The sequence below is a fragment of the Anser brachyrhynchus genome, assembly GCF_964034855.1.
Source record: "Anser brachyrhynchus genome assembly, chromosome: 10".
Classification (NCBI taxonomy): domain Eukaryota; kingdom Metazoa; phylum Chordata; class Aves; order Anseriformes; family Anatidae; genus Anser; species Anser brachyrhynchus.
This window is the reverse complement of record NC_137705.1, coordinates 12997961-13018450: the sequence shown is the minus strand read 5'-3', so window position 1 is coordinate 13018450 and position 20490 is coordinate 12997961. Positions and strand designations below refer to the sequence as shown.

At 57.1% G+C, this 20490-nt stretch overlaps 1 protein-coding gene across 3 annotated transcripts in view; it reads left to right on the top strand.

The window, feature by feature from the left end:
• Window positions 1-539: 539 nt before the first annotated feature.
• The window catches only part of TWF2 (twinfilin actin binding protein 2), a 34872-nt gene continuing 14921 nt past the window's right edge, over window positions 540-20490 (top strand). Inside the window, exons 1-5 of one of the 3 annotated variants that reach the window (XM_080606238.1) lie at window positions 540-697; window positions 11981-12058; window positions 16570-16748; window positions 18712-18807; window positions 19737-19841. In XM_080606238.1, coding sequence (XP_080462364.1) covers window positions 673-697; window positions 11981-12058; window positions 16570-16748; window positions 18712-18807; window positions 19737-19841 — 483 coding nt within the window. In that variant the 5' untranslated portion in view covers window positions 540-672. Of the gene's footprint in view, window positions 698-8053; window positions 8506-11980; window positions 12059-16569; window positions 16749-18711; window positions 18808-19736; window positions 19842-20490 lie in introns of those variants that run through there. The other 2 variants (XM_080606237.1, XM_080606236.1) reach the window with 2 other exon arrangements.

Here is a 20490-nt window from a genome sequence, read left to right as displayed (position 1 = left end):
TGGGCTCCACATCACAGCAGTGCAAGCTCCTGGGCAGGGCTTTGCAGGTTCTGCCACTGCAGGCTCAGGGCTCCTGAAGAGGGAAGCTGTGGCATTTCACAGAAGCACAGAATCATTTCAGTTGGCATTTCACGGAATCACGTAGGTTGGAAAGGCCTCTGAAGATCATCCGGTCCAACCTTTCGCTTAGCGCTGCCAAGCCCACCATTAAACCGTGTCACCGAGCTCCGCACCTACGCGCTGCATTTCAGTCGCCGGGCACGCCACCGTGTACAGAGATGGGGCTTTGGAGGGGGGCTGCTGGGTTTGGGGGGTGAGCTGCTGGTTTGGGGGGGGCTGCTGGTTTGGGGGGGAGCTGCTGGGTTTGGAGGGGGGCTGATGGTTTGGGGGGAGCTACTGCTTTTGGGGGGAGCTGCTGTTTTTTTTGGGGGGGCTGCTGTTTTTGAAGGGGGGGCTGTCCCCTCCCCGCGGCGGGCAGGGACACCCAGCGCTGCCGCAGGCCTCCTCGCCCCGCACCGAGCCCCCGGCCGCCCCGGGCCGGCTCCTCCCGGGGGGGCGGTGCGGGCAGCGGCCCCGCCCGGCTCCGGCTCCGGCTCCGGAAGCGGGAGGCGCTGCCGGCGGAGCCGTTTCCTGCCCGGGACGCGGCGGAGCGGAGCGGAGCGGCTCGGAGCCATGACTCACCAGACCGGCATCCACGGTAAGCGGGGCCGCCGGCTCCCCGGGGGCCGCCGCCCCCTCAGCGGGGTCCGCTGCGGGCCGCTCCGGGGCCGCCCCCCTTCCCACCCCCTCCCCGGGCCGCACCGCGGAGCGGCTCCGCCGAGCCCCGGGCGGGAACCCCCGGGGGCCGCCCCCCGAGCATCGCGGGCCCGTTCCGGCCCCGGGCCCCGGCGGCCGGGGGTCCGCCCCCCGCGGGAGGCCGGTGCCGGCATCACCGCGCGGAGCTGCCCGGAGCCGCGGGCGGGTTCCGCCGCCCGGGGATGATGGGGGGGCGGCCCGGGGGCGGCTCACGCAGCCCGGCCCTGCGGGGAGGCGGCTGGGGGAGCTCGGCCGATCCGCAGGCGCTGCCGGCGGCGGTGGCTTCGCGCATCCTTTTGTCTGGCTGCCGCTCGGTGAAAAAAGAGGCCGTAAGGCAGCTGGGCTCGGGCGCGAAGCCGCCTCCTGCTGTGGCAGCTCCGCGAGCAGGGCAGGCCCGCTTCCCCCCCGGCCGCTCGGCCCCGCGAAGCCTGGCCCCGAGGGTGCTGCCCGTTGTGAGGGGCCGGGACAGCCAAAACCAGCTGCCGAAGGGAAGGGGGGGAGCACGAGGGGGACAGCGTCCTGCCGTGCCCCCGCCATCGCCCGCGTCTCTCCCACCTCAGCGCGGAAGGAGCGCGTTCAAACAAAGGGAAGGAAAGCACGGCAAAGAGGTGTCTCTGAAACTTTTACGTCGGATGGAGAAGGCCGATTTCTGTAAAAAAAAAAAAAATAATAACTGGGGAGGGGCTCCAAGAGGCAGCGATGGCAGTTCGCGGATCTGTGAGTGCAGCTGGACGTGACGGCGCGCGTCGTCGTGGCATTTCCCCCCTGCTCTCCGCCTGCCGGCTCGCTTGGCAGCGTTCATCAGGACCAGAGGTGCTGCATAATTGATGGGAGTGAATCAATATGCGAGCAGAGATGTGAGAGGTGCCGGCCCGAGCTGTGCCAGGTCGGGTGTGAACTTAGCGCCGCTGCTCCCGGCAGGAGAACGGGCAGAGGCGTGCGTGGGCATCGCGGCGCCCTTCCTCGTGGCAAATGTCTGTCTGCAAGCGTGGTGAATTTACGGCTGCTGTTCCTTCCTCCCTGTGCACGTTGCCTTCGCTTGAGGACAGTCGGGAGCATCCTTCCCCTTCAGATGCTCTTGGAGCATCCACTGAGGCGCTAGGGGTGGTGCTGAGGCGCTTCTCCTGCTTTGCCTGGGAGTGCTGGTAGCTGACAACGTTTGGGTCCGACTCATTGCCTCTAGTTTAAGCTGAGATGTCAAAGTCCAGGATCTGCTTAAATGTTCACTCTATTGTAAAAATAAAACCAGAAATAAATCAGCGGGATGGACCCCAGCATCCAGCCGAGCTCTTGGTGCACCCAGAGCTCTCCGCTGGGGCTTGGTGTGGGTGAGGCTTGTTGCTTGCCCCGTGCCCCTGCTGCTCGGCCCCGTGGCCGCTCACTGATGCCACCCACCCTGGCAGGCCCTATGGGTGCCCTGGGGCTTGAAACAGAGCTGGAAGAGAGGTGCCGGCCCTGCGAAGCTGCTGAGCTGCTCTCGGGGAGCGCCAACCTTTGCCAGCCTTGGGCAGAGGGGCAGCAAGGTGGCCGCATCCCATTCCTGCAGCGCGGTGCTTGGAAAACCCTGCTGGGATTATCGGTTCGGATCATTGTTGTCTGTAGTTCATAAGGTGCACTGTCAGCAGCTTTCTGGTGGAAAGGGGAAGGGACTGGTGCTCCCCACCGGGAGCCGCAGCCTGTGCAGGGTGAGATGGGCCTGGACGGCTCCACAGGCTCTGCCTCAGCAGCTGGGCTGGGTGTGGGGGGGTGCCCCCCGAACCGTGTTCCCTCCTTGGGGAGGAAACGGATGGACTTAAAACTTCCTTGCTCGTTCGGGGTTTTGGAGAGAGCAGCTTGCGTTGGGTGGTCTCAGTCCCGCGGCATCTTTGATGTCTTCCTGGGTGTGCAGGTCTCTGAGGCAATTTTGCTCACCTCCGATAACCGAACTGGCGTGCTGCTCTGGGATCAACATCAGCAGAAACAGGCTGTGGTGATGCAGGCGGCCGTCCAGCGCTTTCTGCGGTGTTCCCCTTCGTTCTGCCTCTTTGTCCCTTCTCTTTGCCTTGGACAAAAGGGCCGATGGCTCTCCGAAGCCGCTCGCTGCCTGTGCTGTGCGCCCTGTCCTCCAGGCAAAGCAGTTTTCTCGCTGCCTGAAGCTGCTGGGCGAGCGCCTGCGATGCAGAGCTGGGTCAGAGGCAGTCGGCGCATCGGGGAACCCCACAAATGGTCTGGGTGTCTTTTGGTCTTCCCTGCCCTGGCACAGCGGTCGAATTAACTCCTTCCCTTGGCAGCAAGCTGACTCACTCTCAGATGAGAACTAGCAATCCCACTGCTGCTTTCTTCTCCTCTGCTGAGCGTCTGAGCTCTGTTGTTTGCCAAGGAGGAGGGATTTTCCAGCTCTTCCCAGTTTCACAGGCCTCGTTATGAATTTTTTGGGGTATGCATTGCTTGTTTTTGTTTTTGTTTTTTTTCCCTCTCCCATTTACAGGAAGGCATCTGCCACCCGGGGGAACTAGGATGGCACGCCCCAGTCAGCCCGGGGGGCTGGAGGTGGTGCAGGAGCTGTAGCTGTGGGGCAGGTGGAGCTGTGGGGCACCCCCAGCAACAGGCGGAGGTGGGCATGAGGTTTCCTCCTGTCCTCAGCTTGTGGCTGACGTCGGTGCCATCAGTCTGCCCCCAGTTGCTCCGTAGGAATAAAAGCTTTGTTTGCTGCATTCTGGATGCCTCCAGCGTCAGAGCATCCAGCGGGCACCTGAGGAAGACGTTGTGGATAATCGACCCAGCTCCATCTGTGAGCCCAGCTTTCAGTGGTAGCTCAAAAGCAAGAATTTGGTGTAAGTGGCACAGGGGAGGGCCGGGCCTGAATGCCTCAGAAACTCGAGTGACCTCCTTTTCCCTGCACAGCTGGCAGCAAGAAGCAGGCACGCCATGGGACGTGGGGAGGGAGGAGCATCACTGCTTTGTGTGTGCCGACTTTTTGGGAAAACATATTTGGTCCTGGGAAGAGGGAGGCGATAGCGGCGCCTGCTCGGGTTGCAGGAACACGAGGGTGAAGAGTTTGGGGTGTTCGTCAGGGCTCAGCCTCTTGCCTCTGCCTTAAAGGCTAATTTTTGAGGTATCTGTGGCACCTCTCTCAAAGGTGCTGATGAGAAAACTAGGCTGCCACGGAGACTGCCCGGCTGGGGAGGTGCCATAGAACAGAGCAGCTCAGCTGGCAGGGACCTTCGGAGATTATCCCCTCCGACTGCCTGACCGCTTCAGGGCTAACCAAAAGTTAAAGTATATTATTGCGGGCATTAGGAAGCTGGCAAGGGTTGCTGAGGGTTTCTTGTGACTGGAAACCTGCTTTTTAGCTACTACGAGGATTTACTGGGTAGTTTTGCTGTCTCTTCTGCCCGGAGCTGTGATAGACGGGGACAGCACTCTCTGTCCTGGCAGGACTGGCCGTTGTGCTGTAATAAGGAGGTGCTGAACCAAGGCTTTGGCATGGGTGGGAAGTTGCCCACTGTTTTTTGGTTACCTCTGGGTGCTCTTTCTTAACCTCCATCCAGAGAGAAAAAGTTACTTCGGGGTGATTTTTTTTTTTTCATCTGAAAAGAAAAAAAATCAGTTTTGTAGTTTCTGTGGGAGACTGCAAATGCCTGTGTTCCGTCAACCAAAAAAAAAATAGAGTTTGGTTCCTGCTCTGCTTGGGGAGGGACAAGATGTGGGGCTGTAGGAGCGTGGGGATGACCTTCCCATGCCCACGTGTGGTGTCTACCACCTGCTTCTGTGTGTGGGGGGGAGGTAATTGTGAAACTGGAGAGCAAACGGGGAGCATAGGCGTATCTCCTATCCTGCTTTGTTTCCTAAATACGCTGAGCTCAGAGAGCTGGACCTTCCCTGGCCGTGTCCCCTCCCGGCCTGCCTGAAGCTGTGAGCAGACCCTGCAACACCGCACCTGGCAGGGGATGGCGATGGTGTGGCTCCTGGGCTGTCCCCTGCCCATCCCCAGCAGGTCCCTCTGCCTGGCCACGCGGCCCTGGGGGGGCAGTGGCCCTGCAGGAGCTGCTGCGTCTGCTCGGAGGTGCAAAGACCACCTGCAAGAGCTTTCTGGCTCTTCAGTGAGAAGAAAGCCCAAGAAGGAAGAAGACGACTCCTCCTACTGCTTCCCTGGTCCCTTTGTCCTCCTGGCTGTGCTGGGCTGCCTGACTTTGATGGTGGCTTTGGGGATGGGAGGTAACTCACTAACCAGGTGCATCCCACTGTACCTTCAGCGGATGGAGAGGAGGGGTGCGTGGTCCTTGATGGGAAGGTCACTGGTGCGAATGTAGGGCTGGTGTGCGCCGGGAAGGAAAACGTTGCGGTGATGGGTTTGGCTAGGTGGTTCCCGTTATCTTGGTTCTGACGTTATGCTGTGCTTGCCCTGTGCCAGAAGCTGGATCCGGACTTGCAGCAGATGTGGTTGTAGGTCCGCTCTGCGGCAGGCAGGGAGGAGCCGGGGTGATAAGGCTTCCACTGAGGTGCAGGAAGGGAAATGTCCCCGTTTCTGGCCTCCACACGGAGGAGAGGCCGTTGACCTGCTGCAAAGATGTCTTTGGGGAGCAGGTCCCCACTTGGCAGCAGCAGCTGCTTTTTCTGGGCTGAGCACCTGCATTATTGGGTCTGAAGGCTGCCCCATTGCTTGGGGTGACGGCAGGTGGCATGCCAGGCGGGTGACAATCAGCAATGCCCCAGCTCCTGGCCTCGCTGCGCTTTGCAGCAAAGGCCAGACAAATGCCCTAGGCATATGCTAAACGTGGAGCAAATGCCCCCATGGCTCAGAAAACGCAGAGGGAAGCTCTCACCCCTGCAGAAGTTCCATTCAAGCTGTAATTTTGAGGATGTGTAAATAATTAATGCCCCTGAAAGCTGTGGAGAAGAGGAAGTCCCTTGGAAAGTGTGTGTCAGGAGTCTCTAAATGCAACGAGATCACTACCAGGCTCCTGACACCTGCTCCAGTGCTCCCAGTTGTGCCTTTGCTCTTGGGAGACTGGGAGAGAAGAGGAGCAGGGACCAGCAAGGCGATTCCGGGGGTGAGGCAGCAGCGTGCTTTGCTCTCGGCGGCTGCCAAATGGGTATTGCTGACCCCAGGGTGGGGAGGGGGAGGCCTGGCTCTGATCGGAAACTGGGAGGTGCTGGAGTGGAGAGAAGATGGCTTCCCAGGGACACGCATGGAAAATTAGGTGCTGAGAGGCGAATGGCTTCACGGGAGTGAGCAAGTGGCTGGACGTCCCCAGACAGGATTTGCGATATGGCCAGGACTCATCCGCACGAAATCCTTCTGTGGAGCAGAGCCCAGCATCATGGAAAATTGGAACAAGCTTTCGTTGTGTCCTCTCTTGCTCAGAATGTTTTGCCCTTTCATTCTATTTTCTTCTGATGTCTGTAGCTTTTTTTTTTTCCAGATAAAAGAGTACCTGCAAGGATAGGTAGATATATATATATATTTTATGGTGAGAAATAAAATCCTCTTAGTGCTTCAGCCAGCCAGCCAAGCCTATCAGTGTGAAAGCGCTCAGTAGCAAGCAGGGTGAGCAGGTGGTGCACGATGGAGTTAGGCTGGAATGGACTGAACAGGAGCCATTTTAGCAGCAGCAGCAGCAATCCTGTGCCTGTGGCCGTCGTGCACTTCCATGGGGCTGGCCTCCATGCCACGCGGGGAACTGCGGGTGCTGTGCCCCTGGCTGGAGGGGCTGCGGCACTGAAAGGGAAGCAGCTGCTTGGAGTTGCTTCAACTTGAGGATTATGTCTGGAGGATGAAAGATTGATGGCCGGAGGCTCGGGTTTCCTGTCAGGAGGACGAAGGGGACTCGACATATTCAGAGAGGCATCTGTTTCAGGGAGCATGTATTATTGATCCGGGAGCACTGAGCTGTCGTGCAGACGGGGGGCGAGCGGGAGGGCTGAAGCGCGCAGAGCTTTGGGGTGAGCATCGAGCTCCGTCACCTCCATCCCTGGCGGGTCCGGTCCCCCGGGGCTCCCCCAGGTGCTGTGCAGGCAGCGGCTCTTCTAACGCCATCACGTCCACGGGGGGAGGCCGGCCGGCATCACTCAGCGGTGCCTGTCCCTCATGGTTCGGGCTGCCGGTGATCCCGGGGAGAGGGAGCAGAGCGGTGGCGTGCCGCGCCTTGGGCCTTGTTACAGCCCAGCTCTTCTCAGATAAGCTGTTTGGGGCTGTAAACATTGGAAAGGATCGACTTTGGGCCCGGCTTGGGGTGGGGCCCAGCCTCTCAGCATTTTCAGCTGATGAAAGACATCAGGCCCCGCACTAAAATCTCCGCGGGACAGCCCCGTACCAGAGACGAGCAGCCCAGTCAGGCTGCGAGAGGCGCGTTTGCCGAGCAGGCCCAACAACGTGGCCGCTGCGCACGTCCAGCACGTTGTGCTGGCAGCTGAACGTTTCAGCACGTCGTGAATGCAATGTGGGCAGCTCATCCGCAGACGTGTGGGAGAGGGGAGGCGTTGCATGGCTCGGGCTGGCCGGAGGCAATTTCTGGGCTCACCGAAACACGAGGCCTGACGTATTGTCCCGTGTGGTGGGAGGTGCAGGGGGAGGCGCGGGCACTCGCACCACGCTTAGCCTTCTGCGGGGCTCCTGGTCAAAGTGGGCTGTCCGTGAGGAGGGTCCACGGCAGGGCTTTGTTGGAGAAAGACCGGAAGGTTTCTTCAGATGCCACTGAGCCTGCCCTGCCTCAAAGCAGCAGCATCCCTGGCCAGTTTCTGGAGGTCTTTCAGGCTGGGCAGGGATGGAGGCATCATGGTTTGGTCACCATCGTTACGAGACTTCCCAAGTGCTGAGGTGGGACCTCAGATCGTGTGGCCGTTCGGGTTGAAAACCTGGTACAATTTGCTGCTCACTGTTTTTCTTCTCTCGGAGCTGACCAACCCCGGTTCCTTCAGGCTTGCCCTGCACTCTGCGCTCCCACAGCTGCCATCTGTTGGGCACTCGCGGTGTGCCTGTGCCTTTCTCCTTGCATGATGCCGAGCCTGGATGCGTTGTTCCTGCTGAGCCCGAAGCCTTGTCAGCACCAAATAACACGGCTGAGCTTGAGAGCCACGCTCTTGTTTGTGCCTTGGCGAATGACTTTGCCTGCAGTGACATGAAGCAATTAACCTGTGTCTGGCTTTGCAACCCAGCGTAACCCTCTCTTCTCCGGAGTGGCTGGACCCTCCGTCTGTGCAGGTTGCTCTCCTACTGTGGTATTTTGCTTCCTATTGAGTTTCATCCTATTTCTTTTTTTCCAGCCTGTTTCTCCAATCTGCTGAGAGTACGGGGAATTCTCCTTGTCTTCCAGTGCACACTTGCACCTCCTCTAGCTTCCCAACTTTCATCTGCAGAAAACGCTATTACAGTTGCCAGAGCTGATCGTGGAAGTGTGGACTGTAACCGGACCCACAACAGATCCCCAGGAGTTCTTGCTTGATCCAGCCTTTAGTAACTTTCAGAGCGAGTTATCGGCACGGTTTTGTGCTGGTGCTGTAGGGGTTCACCAACACCACAGCTTTTGAAACTTCAAGACACATAGCAAGCTGCGATCCTCGAAGCCCCCTGCTTTTGCCTGGCCTGCAGGCTGGTGGCTCTGCTGGAAGAAGTTAGGTTGGTGTGATGCAAGTTGTCCTCAAGGGATCCCTGCTGGCTGCAGCCCAGCGTGTGTTTGTTTCGGGACTGATGGGTTGTTCCAGGGTTTTCCAGGAACCCCTGCTAAGCGGGTGAGTTTGCTTGCCCCTTCCCCTCCCTCCCCTTCTAAGGCAGGAGACGTGTGCAGCCTGCCCCTGTCTCAGCTCCGTTGCTCCTCCCTTCCCTGACGAGCTCCAGCCAGCCGGAAAGCACCTGCCTCACCTGAGCGCTCTCTAAACCACCGTTCCCCATGGTCATGCCCTCTTTGCCGTGGGTATCAGCCAGGCTCGCTGCCTGCACGCCGTCGGCTCGCCCCAGCAGCCGCGTCACTGCGGGGATTGGTGCAGATCCTGGCTGACGTCGGGTGTGCTGGTGTGTGCCCAGCTTCTCCTTCCTCTCCTCCTCTCCCACCTTGTCTTGTTGTCAAATGCTGATAGGGAAGCGTCAGGAGTAAGGCCAATTCTTGTGATTTACCCTGACTGGCTTCTTCCCATCCCGAATGGGGAAGGTGCAGAGGTGTGAGCACAAACTGTGATTTCCCTGAGGAATTGCCCACAGTAAGGATCTTTTCTTGGCTTGCCTCCATACTCACCCACCTCCTGCCCCTCTGACCTCCTGTGGCTCCAGATGCCTTGCAGATGCTCTTGTTTGATTACATGCAGGGTTTTCAGCCCTCGAATTGCATCCGAGAGACTTCCCTGCTCTCTGTGTCACCCCACACCTTGGGGCAAAGGTGCTGCTCACCTCCATCTCCAGGGTAAGGCCTCTTCCCTTCGCCCTGCTTTTCTTCCAGAGCAGGATGTGGACTTTAATATTAATATTTCAGGCACGCAAGCTGTCTCATCAAGTCTGCTGTGCCAATTAAGTCATAATCATGCTGTAATGAAACAGTGGCTGAGTTCATGCCGAAAGCCTTCACAGCTAGCTTGTTCCTTTTCCTCTTCCCTGGGTTTTGCTCTGTGTTGCAAGAGACAGAAGGGAATGCCAAAGACACCCCAGTGATTTTTTTATTTAATGAAAATCACTTTTTTTTCAGCAGAATTAAAGAACAGAAATCTATTTTTTTTTTTTGAAGGTTCTGATGCTGTCTTCTCTGGAAAGTGCTCCTCCTCTTGGCAGACCTTGCGGTGCTTCCAGTTGGGCAGCAGGGTCCTCAGGAAGCGTGCATGCTTTTCTGTACCTGCTTAAATCCTTCTGTCTGTGCAGAAAGTGCCAGTGCCTGGTCTGTCAGTCCGATGGTTTTGGCCAGTCCCACCATTTCCGGGTGCAGGAGGGGTACACTTGCCCAGTCTCCTGGCTTTCCCGAGCCCTGCACGCCCTTGGCCTCTAGAAAGGGTGGGTCCGTCTGCAGGTATTTGCAAGCCTGTTAGCACCGCAGGGCTTTTGTCTCTCTTCTCAGCAGCTGATGCTGTAGGAATATCCAAGGCCAACGTTGTTATTCCCTGTTTTGGCAGTGCCGTGAGTGAAGCTTACTGCTTATTAGGACCTTTTGGCTCTTGTGCTACGTTTCCTGGGCGTATAAACATCTCTTTTTCTCCTCCTCTTCCGCCCTGGGAGAAACCTCTTGTATTTGCAACAACCGCAGATGCTGCCGGAAGGAAACAGCCTGTCTCAACAGGGAAAGGGCTAAAAATAACCGAGCCGCCTTGGGTGGTACTGGTGGGAGCGGGCTGAGCGGCGAGCTGCTGCTGGGAGAAGAGAAAGGTCTGAGCAGGCGTGCTGCAAACCGGGGGAGCTGCGTGCCTTGATGCTGACAGGGGGGAAAGAAAGGGTGGTTTTTCTAAAATGGTCCTGCTTGGGTGTAATATCTGGGTTTCTGCGTGACCTCTGCTGTTTGCAGAACACCAGCCTGGGAGCTGGTTCCATTCGTGCCTTTTCTCTGCGCAGAAGGGAAGGGAGAACCTCAAGATCTCTGACCGGGACGGTTCTTGAGCTGGTGAAGCAGATGCAGCTCAGATTTGTCACACGGGAGGGGGGAAAACCAGTCTGCACCAGCCACCCTGCTGGTGGCCCACACAAGGCATGGGGCTCCGTGGGATATCCCCTTTCGGTGCTGCTGCTGGGTCCAAGCATGGGTCCTGGTGCAGCCTAAGTGGGGTGTCTGCCTGGCGAGAAGCATCTCTTACTTTTGCATTGCTGGTTTCTGCGGTATTTCTATTGAGTGCTGGAGCTCTCTGCAGCTTTTAAGTCACAGGAATGGGATCTTCCAGCCAGGTTCCCCTGGAATCAACACCCTGACTGGGTACCCGTTCCTTTAAAATGGGTGCGCACAGAGCAAGGCTGGGGAAGAAGATGTGCACCAGCATGAAAGGGTCTGTTACATGGGGTGCATGGGTGGGAGGAGCGAGCAGGAACCCGGCTGGAGAGAAATGCAGAGTCTGGGTTGCACGTGGGAGCCTGGTGGGGGCTGAAATGAGTGAGTGGCTCCAGGGGTCCTCAGGGAGCCTGAGGCTGTCAGGCAGCAAGGCAAATTTGGGCGCTGCCGACAGGCAGGTAAGAAGAAGCGCAGAAAATGAGTACTGTTTGCACTTCCACGTGCTGCCCTTGTGAGCCTCCTGGTGACAGGCAGCCACTGACTGCCTTAGCCTGGGTTCCAGGTGAGGTTCAAACCCTGTCGGTCCCAGCTCTCCAGGCAGGATCCCTGCAGACCTCCCACTCTCTGGGGCTGGGAGATGCTCTGTCCCCTGGGGCTCCCCTCTCCAAGCTGCATCTCTTTGGCATTGCCTTTGCCCGAGGGCCTGCAGGTAGAATATCCCTGGTGGGGTGGGGAGATGTGTGCCCGTGGTGCCTCCAGGTTGAGTAATGCCAACTGTGGGCTGCCACTTAGGTATCTGTCTGCTGCCAGAGCCTGATGGTCCCTTCTGATGGGACAACGAAGTTGTGTGTTCCCAGCGGTCAAGGGGGATAAGGAGGAGTGTGGCTCCACACCGAGTTTCCCAACAGCCTTGTAACCAAAGCCCTGCAGGCTCCGGAGCAAAATTTGCAGGGTGCCATCGCCTGCCGCCGCAGGTTTGCAAGCGGGGAGCGCCCTGAGGTTCTTTACCTGCTGGAGGATTTCAAACTGGTGTCTCTGGTTTGGACCCATCCTGGTGCACGGCGTCAGGGCTCAGCAGCATCCCCGCTGCGCATCGTGAGCCCTGGACGTCAGAGCTCTGCCTGTTGTGACATCTTCCAGCCACCCTGTATGCAAACCTCGCAGCTCTGTAAAGTTAATAAACTTGTCACTTGAGCTCTGCCCGCCTGCACCGGCCAAGCCATCATCTAAATTTGGGTGATTATGTTCACCCAGGCCAAGTATCAAGTTATCTGGATCACATGTGCTCCCAGCTGCTATTTAACTCTGAAGCCTCAGGGAGACGCAGCACTTTACTTCCACTGATGAGGCCAGCTGTTTGGATTTTGTAGTATTATTTTTATTAAAACTCTTTTGGCACCAGTGATTTTTTTTTTTTAATTTTTTATTATTTTCAATTTCTCTCCTGCCAAGTTGCCTGTCCCCACAGCCCATCAACAAGCAGCGCCTGCTTTGCCTGTTAAATCTGATCACAATGTTTCTGGTTCTTTCAGCCACCACGGAGTTAAGGGACTTTTTTGCCAGAGCCCGAAATGGTTCGGTTCGGCTCATCAAGGTCATCATTGAGGACGGTAAGCCCCATTTTTAAGTGCTTTGATTCACCCTATACCAGCTCTGTAGTTCGCCTCTCCTCCTTTCTTTCCTCTTTGTCACCGTGGTCAAACGTGCCAAAGAAGAGCTTGCGTTTCTGGAAACACCGTACAAAATCCTGCCGGGGCTTCCTGGCACACAGCAGACTGCTGCGGGGTTGGGGTGAAATACAAGCATAAAATTCATGTGAGCTGGTGAGCGAGCTCTTGGCAGCGACAGCCTTAGAGCCTCTGCCAGAGCGGCTTTGCTGTGCTATCGTAGCTTGGGAAAAGCAGTGCCTTTGCTTTCCGCTGACTTTGGACCAGCTCTTCTCAATGCTGGTGCCTTCTCTTGCTAAAGGGAGGCGGTGCTGGGTGCTGGGCAGCTTTGAGTGAGGCGTGTTGTTTTGGGGAGCCCAGCGAGAGGCTGCTGTGCTGGCACAAACACAGGAGAAGGGGGTGGCAGCCTCCCAGAGCAGTGGAGCAGCCCATGCCCCTTGCAGTGAGGGAGAGGGTCCAAGGACGTTCAGGAGCGATGTGCAGCCTGTCCCACGGCTGTCTGTCCTACTTGGATGTGGCATCCCGAACCAGGCAAGCAGATGCCTTGCCCCAGGTGCAAGCAGAAGTGGGCAGGAGGCTGCGCTTGGCCCTGTTTGCAGGCTCTCTGCAGCTCTTTAGAACAGCTGCGGGGGCTCTTCAGTGCCCCCAGTTCCAGCGTCTGCTCTGTTCTGCCGCCGCTGTGCTGCGTGTAGCCGTTTGCAGGCTGTGGCCCGGCAAAAGGTGACTTTGGCCTCAATATTGATCAAATAAGCAAGCGGAACTAATGCACTGATTTAGCATCCCAGCAGGGAACCTCCACGGTGTAGGTTTTCTGTAGCCTCAGCCTGGTGCGATTACATATGGATGCCTTGTGTCGCGGTGAACGCACGAGGTTACTGCCCTGCTGAGCTGCTGTCACTGGTCACGGCTGGGCCATCAGGCCCAAGGTGGCATCAGCCAGTCTGGAGCTCAGCAGCCGACTTCACGTCCGTACCCTGCCTTCTTCTGGTGCCTCAGCACTGCGCTGGGGGATGTCCCACGCCCGTGTCCAGCTCTCTGTGTCTGGCTGAATGTTAGGAGCTGGAGTAAAACAAGCAAGACCCCACTGACTGCAGATGTGCAATTTGTGCTTCAGCCTGGAGCTGGATGGTGCTCGGGGAGCAGCCCTCAGAGGGTCTGGGAGGTGCAGAGCCCCTCCTGGGAGAGCGATGTGGCCTGGGCTTGGAGCACGGGGGACATGGCGGCAGTGCCACCGCAGAGTTTGCCGGTGTTGGCTCTGTCCTCAGCACGATTACTCCTTCCCTGCGTGCTGGGATGCTACGTCTGCTTCATCGATGGGAGCCAGGAGCATCTTCAACAATTTTGCTCTCTTGTCACCATTTGCTTTTAAAATGCGTGAACCAGGGTCCTGTTAGGATAAATCACAGAAGCCCAGCCTGTAGTTAGAGTGCGAGGCCTCGTGCTGTTGGCTTTGGGTTGTGGCTGACGACAGCAGCAAGGACGACTTTTTACCATCAATGGAAACCACGTCCCACCAGCCCTGCTCTGGCTGAATGGGCTATATTTATCTGCGTGATGTGTCATTGTCAGCAGCTGCCTTGTACGCCAGCCTTGCCTGGCGGTGAGCAGGAGAGCTGGGAGTACCTCTGTGCCTGAGGGGCTCGGTCTGCTGGGGGCAAGTCAGCGATGGCCCCACCAGCCTGGCTCGGGGACCCTTGGGACGAGTCGCTTAGCCCCTCCGTGCCACCGCTCCGCTCTGTAACCTCGCTGCAAGAGGAGCCTCCTGCTCTGCTCGTGGGTGCAGAGGACCCTCTGCCCTGCAGGGCAGGGCTGCAGGGGATTTGGGGCGCTTCGGTGCGTCAGGAGTGGGTGCAGAGAGACCTGAGCGAGGACCCGACGGCCGTGCAAGCTGGACGTGCCGAACACCCGCAGAGCAGTGACGCTTCCTTAGCGTCATCTCGGGCCGTCGCTGTGAGCTCAGCTCCGTGCCGAGGCTCAGCAATGTTTTCCTGGCCTGAGAGTGACTTGTGGTCCAAAACATTTTTAAATGATGGGGGAAATCTGCTCTAGTCACTCCGCGGTGTCCGTGGGTTTCTTGACATGCTTTGCTGGGTCCTGCCCCAGCAGGTTTCTGGTTCTTTGCACAAAAGTGGCGCTGTGCGGTAGTCTTGCGGCTGCCTGTCTCCTGTGATGTCCCCGTGGGGACCGATGCTTTGCACGGGCATTTCAGAGCAAAGCTGCCTGCGTACAGCTGGGTGCTGGGCACCTCTCGAGGGTCAGCAGTGCTCCCAGGGTGCTGCAGAAAGAGGTGGCAACAGTCTCCATCACTACCAGTGACGGTTTGGTGAAGCGCTGCAGCTTTTAGTTTCCCTTTTCTGACGCTTTCCAAGCTAATGGGAACGCCAGCCGTGGGAGGCTGCTGCAGCATTTGCCTTTGCTGCAGGGGCTAGGGAGGAAAATTTGCCCTGAAGGGATCAAGCTGAGCTGCAGAGAGTCAGTGGGAGGAAGCAGAATAAGTCGCAGAGCAAACGAGGGAGGCTGAAAAGGGCGATGCTGCAGATGGTCCTGTGGAGGGTGCTCTCTGGGGATGGTGGGCACTTGGGATTTGATCCACAACTCTCCCCTTCTTCAGCAGTAACAGAGGCGCTCGCAGCTCTCCATCACTCGCTGCTCGTGGCTGCTCAGAGCTCCTGCCCACGCCGGCTTTGAGGAGAGGTGATGCAATTCAGGAAGTCCTGCTGGCTCTGCAGAGAGAAGTCACAAGTGCAAACACACTTCTGTTCTTTTTTTTTTTTTTAATTTCTAAATAAGTTCCGTGTTTCCCAGAATCTGCCGACTAAGACAATCCTTGCAGCTATTCAGCTCCAGTTTGCAGGGCTGGAGGTGGGTGCCGATGCTGGCACTGGTATGGCATTTTGGGCATTTTCTGCCTAGGGAACACCTGGATGCTGCTGGCTCTTGAGGACCCTGCTGGGTCTGGCTCAAACGCAACCCAATTCACCTGCAGTGAATTTATTGGGCCTGACTGCCTCGTGCATAAGATGCTGGGACACCTAGCAGATGGGAGTAGTTAGGAGCTGCCAGTAGGTTTGGCCAGGTGAAATTTATTGTGGTCTCTGGGAGCCTAGGTCTTGGGGCTTTGCAAAAAGCCACGTCCTTTTGCATGTCTGCTTTGTGGTTTTTAAGGGTACATTGAGGTTTTTATGCTTTTTTGTCCTTGCTTTCTCCAAACAGGTGGTTTTGTTGAAGATAATGTATTTTCAGTACCCTTTTCTGTGCTGAAAAGTGCAGGCTGGGGATGGCAACTCTGTGGAGCAGCGCTGGCAGAGCAGCTCTAGGCAAGCTGCTAACTGTCCTGCAGCTCGAGGCCTCTTTTCTTTCCTGCAAATTGGATGGGGGAACATTTGCTAAAAACAGCTCTCGGGTTTAGGGTGCCCTGCAACCCAGGAGCAGACCCACGATGAGTGCGAAACCTCACTGCTGCGCTTCAGGCACGCAGAAACGTGCTGTTCCTGCCTTATCAGAGCTCTTGTGAGTAGGCTTTGGAGAGAGCAGACAGAAGCTGGCTCCCTCCTGGGAAAGCTGTCTTGGTGGAGGAGTTGGCTCCGAGGTGGTGGGACCACATCTGCTGCGAGTGTTTTGAGTTGCACTAGTGTTTGTTCTTGTCATTACACAAGTGAAGGCCCTTGCCAGTAGCACCTGGCCCTCAAATCATCACAGCTGTACAGGGCGGTGTTTTGGAGGGAGGGGGGGAAACTGCTGCCTGGAGGGAAGCACCCCTGGCTGACGCTACTGCAGGGTGGGAGTAAGTTACCCCAGGCCTGGAGTGGCAAACCCTTTATTCTCTGCTTTGATTCTCTCAGATGTTTCTTTGTGTGTTTGTTTTATGATGCCTGCGCTGACGTTTAAGTCCCAGCACCGCACTGTCCAGCTTGCTGTCCTCTCGTTTGCTGCTTCCAGCCCCATCGATGCTTGCGTAGCAGGGAAAAAATACTCTCCGGACACTTGAGATGCTACCATGTGCGTGAAATATGTAGGTCACTTCCAGAGACTTGGGCTGTCCTGGCAGCACAGCCTGCTGCAGGGGGGCACAGTGGGGACCCCAAGCTCCTTTTCCCCCAGAGCAGGGGTTTTGACACATCTTAGGTTACAGGGCCTCTGGTAAGAGCAACTTTGGCTCAGCTTTGGCTCATCTTCCCGGCTTGCTTGGCTTTTGCTATGGGCATTTTTATTTTTCTCAGCACTCAAAATCTGCCCTGACGTGGTTCCTTGTGAGGTCCTCACCAAGCCCACCTAAAGACAGAGGAGGAATGTACACGTGTGCGTGCTCCAACACCTTGATCTGGTTCTCCGCAGAACGGGGTCGTTCTCAGCGCTGGAGTTGCGGCGAGCCCTGGCCGAGCTGTTCTGCAGCCCTGGAGGTGAGCTAAGCCTGGCCTTTGCATAACGCTGTCTTTTCTTCCTTCTCCTTCCAGAGCAGCTCGTTCTGGGAGCGCACAAAGAGCTGTCCCGGCGCTGGGACATGGACTACGATGCCTTCGTGCTGCCCTTGTTGGATGAGCAGCAGCCGTGCTATGTGCTATATCGCCTGGACAGCCAGAATGCCCAGGGCTACGAGTGGCTCTTCATCTCCTGGTCCCCTGACAACTCCCCGGTAAGCTTCGCTCTCTGGTCACCTGTGCGCGAGGATTTGTGGCACTGACTTGTCTGGGAGCAGAGGGCAGCGAAGGCACGGCTGGGGCTGAGGAGTGAAGGAGGCGTGAGCCAAGGCAGCCGACTTTGCGCTGAGCCTGAGGAGGAACATTCGCGCCCTCCATCGCTGCGCCTCAGCTGAAGAGAAGTAGAGACCACGCAGATTGCTTTTGGGGACGGGAGTATTTCTTAAGACAGCAGTGTGTGCAGGATCGCCTCCTTGTCCTTGCGGCGCTGCGTGACGATGCAGCTGGGCCCGGGGAGCTGTAGGCGCCCTGCCGGGAAGGGGACTCTGCTGCCCTGGCCAAAAACACCACTAGGAAGGGCTGGCTTGTGGGGCAGGCCCTGGCACCAAGTCCTCGACACGAGACCTGATGTGCCGGAGCTCATGGCCCACCTCCGGGCCCTCGCCTCCCCAGCCCAAGCTCTTGGCTGTGCCTTGGAACTGGGCTGTCCCAAAAACCACCCTTAAATGGGCCGTGGATGGCCGCTTCCCTCCGAGGTGCAGGACTGTAGGGCAGCAACGACACCTGCTGGCTCTTGGGCTGTTGTTGGTGTTTCTGCAGCGTGCGGCGGTGTCCCTAGGGCGTCTCACGGTCTGGAAGCTACCATGAGAGAGAGTTTGCTTGTTTTACCCTTGTCAGGAAGGTGACACCTTAAGGCAGCATCGGAGAGACGGTGCAAAAAGGACCAAGTTGCATTTGATGCTAATGTAGGGTATTTCAGAAGTATGGTTTATCATTTGGAAAACGCTGTTTTGCTGAGCACATCTCCCTAATGGGCTTCCAGCAAGCACAAAATTGCCCTGCTGCGTTGACAGCCACTGTCATCGGGTGGGTATTCGACAAAACGTGGAGGGGCTCGTTGCAGAGGAACTGGGGAGCGCTTGCAAATGTTCTCCCCTGAGCAGGGTTTTGCAGGAGAAGTGCTGGTGGATGGAGTCAGCGTTTTTCTTTGTCAGCAGGAAGTTTTCATTCGAAATGTGTGTTCCCTTATGTCAGCCCAGCAACAACAAAACCAAACCCCTCAGTACCGTTGTCTCAGTTCATCACTGGTTGTTGGTTCACGGGTGGGATTTTCCAGCTGTGTTCCAGGGCAATGTGTCCAGTATGTCCTCAGGAGCTTTGTTCCTCGTAGAAGCGCTGGCTGAAGCACACAACACCCTTCGACAGGGTGTCTGTCTGCTTTTAAGGGACTCCAGCAGTATTTGCACCTTCACTCACTCAGGTGCCACGAAGAACGTTGTGACGGATGTTCCAGAGCTCTGTGATAAGACAGCAAAGTTCAGAACAAACCAGCGGGCTGTGGATTGCGGCCAGAGCTTATCAGGGCTGCGGCATGTGTGTGCATACGTGCGCAGTCACAGAAATATTGCTGATATGTTTTCCTGGTGGCCCTGTGCCCACTCTGTGCTTGGAGCAATCCCCTGGAGCTGGAGATGCTGCAGTTAGAAATGAGGCTTAGGTAGAAACCAGGCGGTTGTTTCCAGGTGGTTTGTAGTACAGTTTTCTGTGGTGCAAGTAGCTACTGAGGGGTTTCTGCTCCAAGGGAGAACCTGGGTTCTCTGCATCAGTTCTGGTTTTGTGTGTGTGTGGGTAACCAGAACAGCCCATGGTTAACGAACGTGAAACAACAAGCACGGAGGTGACGTTGTTCCTTGTCGTGCCACAGAGTTCCTGGAGCAAGCCAGCTCCCGGGGATGGGTCGAGTAGCAAGCGACGATGTCAGATACGGTTTTAGTTGCAAACGGAAGCAGTGGCGGGCTGAGATTGTAACCAGGCAGGCTAAACCTTGGGAAGGCAGTGCTGCTGTCATCGATGGGCAGGGGGGAGGCGGAGAACATCGGGTGCCTCTTGGGTGAAGGTGGTGCTCTCCAGTCCCACCACCTCCCTCTGACCGTGTTTGCTGTCTCCCTCCTTGCGCAGGTCAGGCTGAAGATGCTGTATGCCGCAACCAGAGCAACGGTGAAGAAGGAGTTTGGAGGGGGGCACATAAAGGACGAGATGTTTGGAACAGTAAAGGTACAGACGTGGTTCCTGCAAAGTCACACTCCCCCCTCAAGCCTGTTGGGTTAATAAAAACTGAGCTTCAGGAGCCTGCCCAAAACTCAGTGCTGAAGTCAGGTGGGACGTGGGGTGCTGGCATTTGGGGAGGGCAGCACTGAGGTTTTGCCCCTGCTGCTTTGGTCTCCTGGTAGTTTGCTGCCACTTTGTGTGACAAGGGGTTGGCTGTTCAGGCATGGAGAGGCTGCAGAGGTGGCGGGGTTGGCTGTGATTGTGAAAGAGGTGGGAGGAAGGCTCTAGAGAGGTCCAGACGTTTATGTTTAAAGAGAAAAGAAGTGGCACGCAGCAGCAGCGTCACTCCAGCAGAAGGCTGTTGTGGAGCCAGAGCAGTTGCAGCAATGTGACTGCACTTCTCTGTCTGGCAGCAGTTGGTGGGAGGTTCTCCTCCTATTTTCATAGGCTTTGTGCAAAGGGAGCTACATTTTAAGGGCCTCTGAGGCATCAGACCTTTTCTAGGTCTTAGGGTACCTGCACTGGTACTGATGGGAACCATTGAGCATCTCCAGCTGCTGCCACCCTGCTTCACATCCCCTCTCTGCTGCACTCAGGCTGCGATCTCCCTCTTTCCTTCTTGCTTTTGTGCTCATAAGCTTCGCTCGTCGCCCAGAGAGGCCACGCTGCTGCAGCGAAGGTCGCAGGTGTGCTGCAGGCATCCAGAGCGGGGTGGGGTGGCCCGAACAGGCAGAGCTTAAATCAAAGGTGGGATTTGCAGGGAGGTGTCTGAGAGCGTAACTCAGACTGACCTTACACCTCAGCAAGGAGAATGCCAGAGACCAGTTCGGGAGCTCTGACACGCCATCGGGACTGGGGTCGCGTCCAGCCCTGCCCTGCCCGCTGCATGGCAGTGACCACCCCTGACGCTTTCCCTCCCGTCTGTCTGCCTGCAGGAGGACGTGTCCCTGAGCGGCTACCAGAAGCACGTCTCCTCCTGCTCCGCGCCCGCCCCGCTGACTGCAGCCGAACAGGAGCTCCAGCAGATCCGCATCAACGAGGTGCGCGTCCTCCCGGCCCCGCTCCGCGGCGTGGGCTTCCTGGGGGCCCAGGGGTGAGCGTGTCTGGACTGAGCTTGGGGCTACAAAGGTGGCTCGTTCTTACAAAGCTTTCTCACACCTATGCTCTTTAGCCCGTTCCTGAACTTGCCGAGGTGGACCAAGTGTCTGTGTGGTCTCGTGCTCAATTTGATGGTGTAAAGAGGAATTTACAGACTTTTTCCTCACTAGGACGCAAGCTCAGATATCTGCTTTGCTTGCTGTAATTGGCAATTAGAAGACAGTTTGAGGCTGAAAGCAGGCAGTGTTATCTAGTCTTCAGGTATTGGGGCAAAACCCGGAGTTGAATGTGAATTTGGGGGGAAATCAGGAAGAATTCTGGCTCATCTTTTGGCTGCAGAGGTGTACCTGCCCATATTCTTCCTCTGGGGCTGTAAGTACGAGGGGCGCTGCCCAAAGGGCAGAGGTCTTAACCTACATTTTTGTGTGTTTTTTTTGTGCTGGAAGGAGGTGTGGAAGCGGCACAGGGCAGGGTGGGGGCCAGGCACATCTGTAACACCGCGTTGGTCTCCCAGCCAGCGCTGTGGGGCACCCGTGCCAACCTCTTCGTGGTGCTGTGGGAGCGCTGAGACCGTTCGTGGGGTGGGAAGGC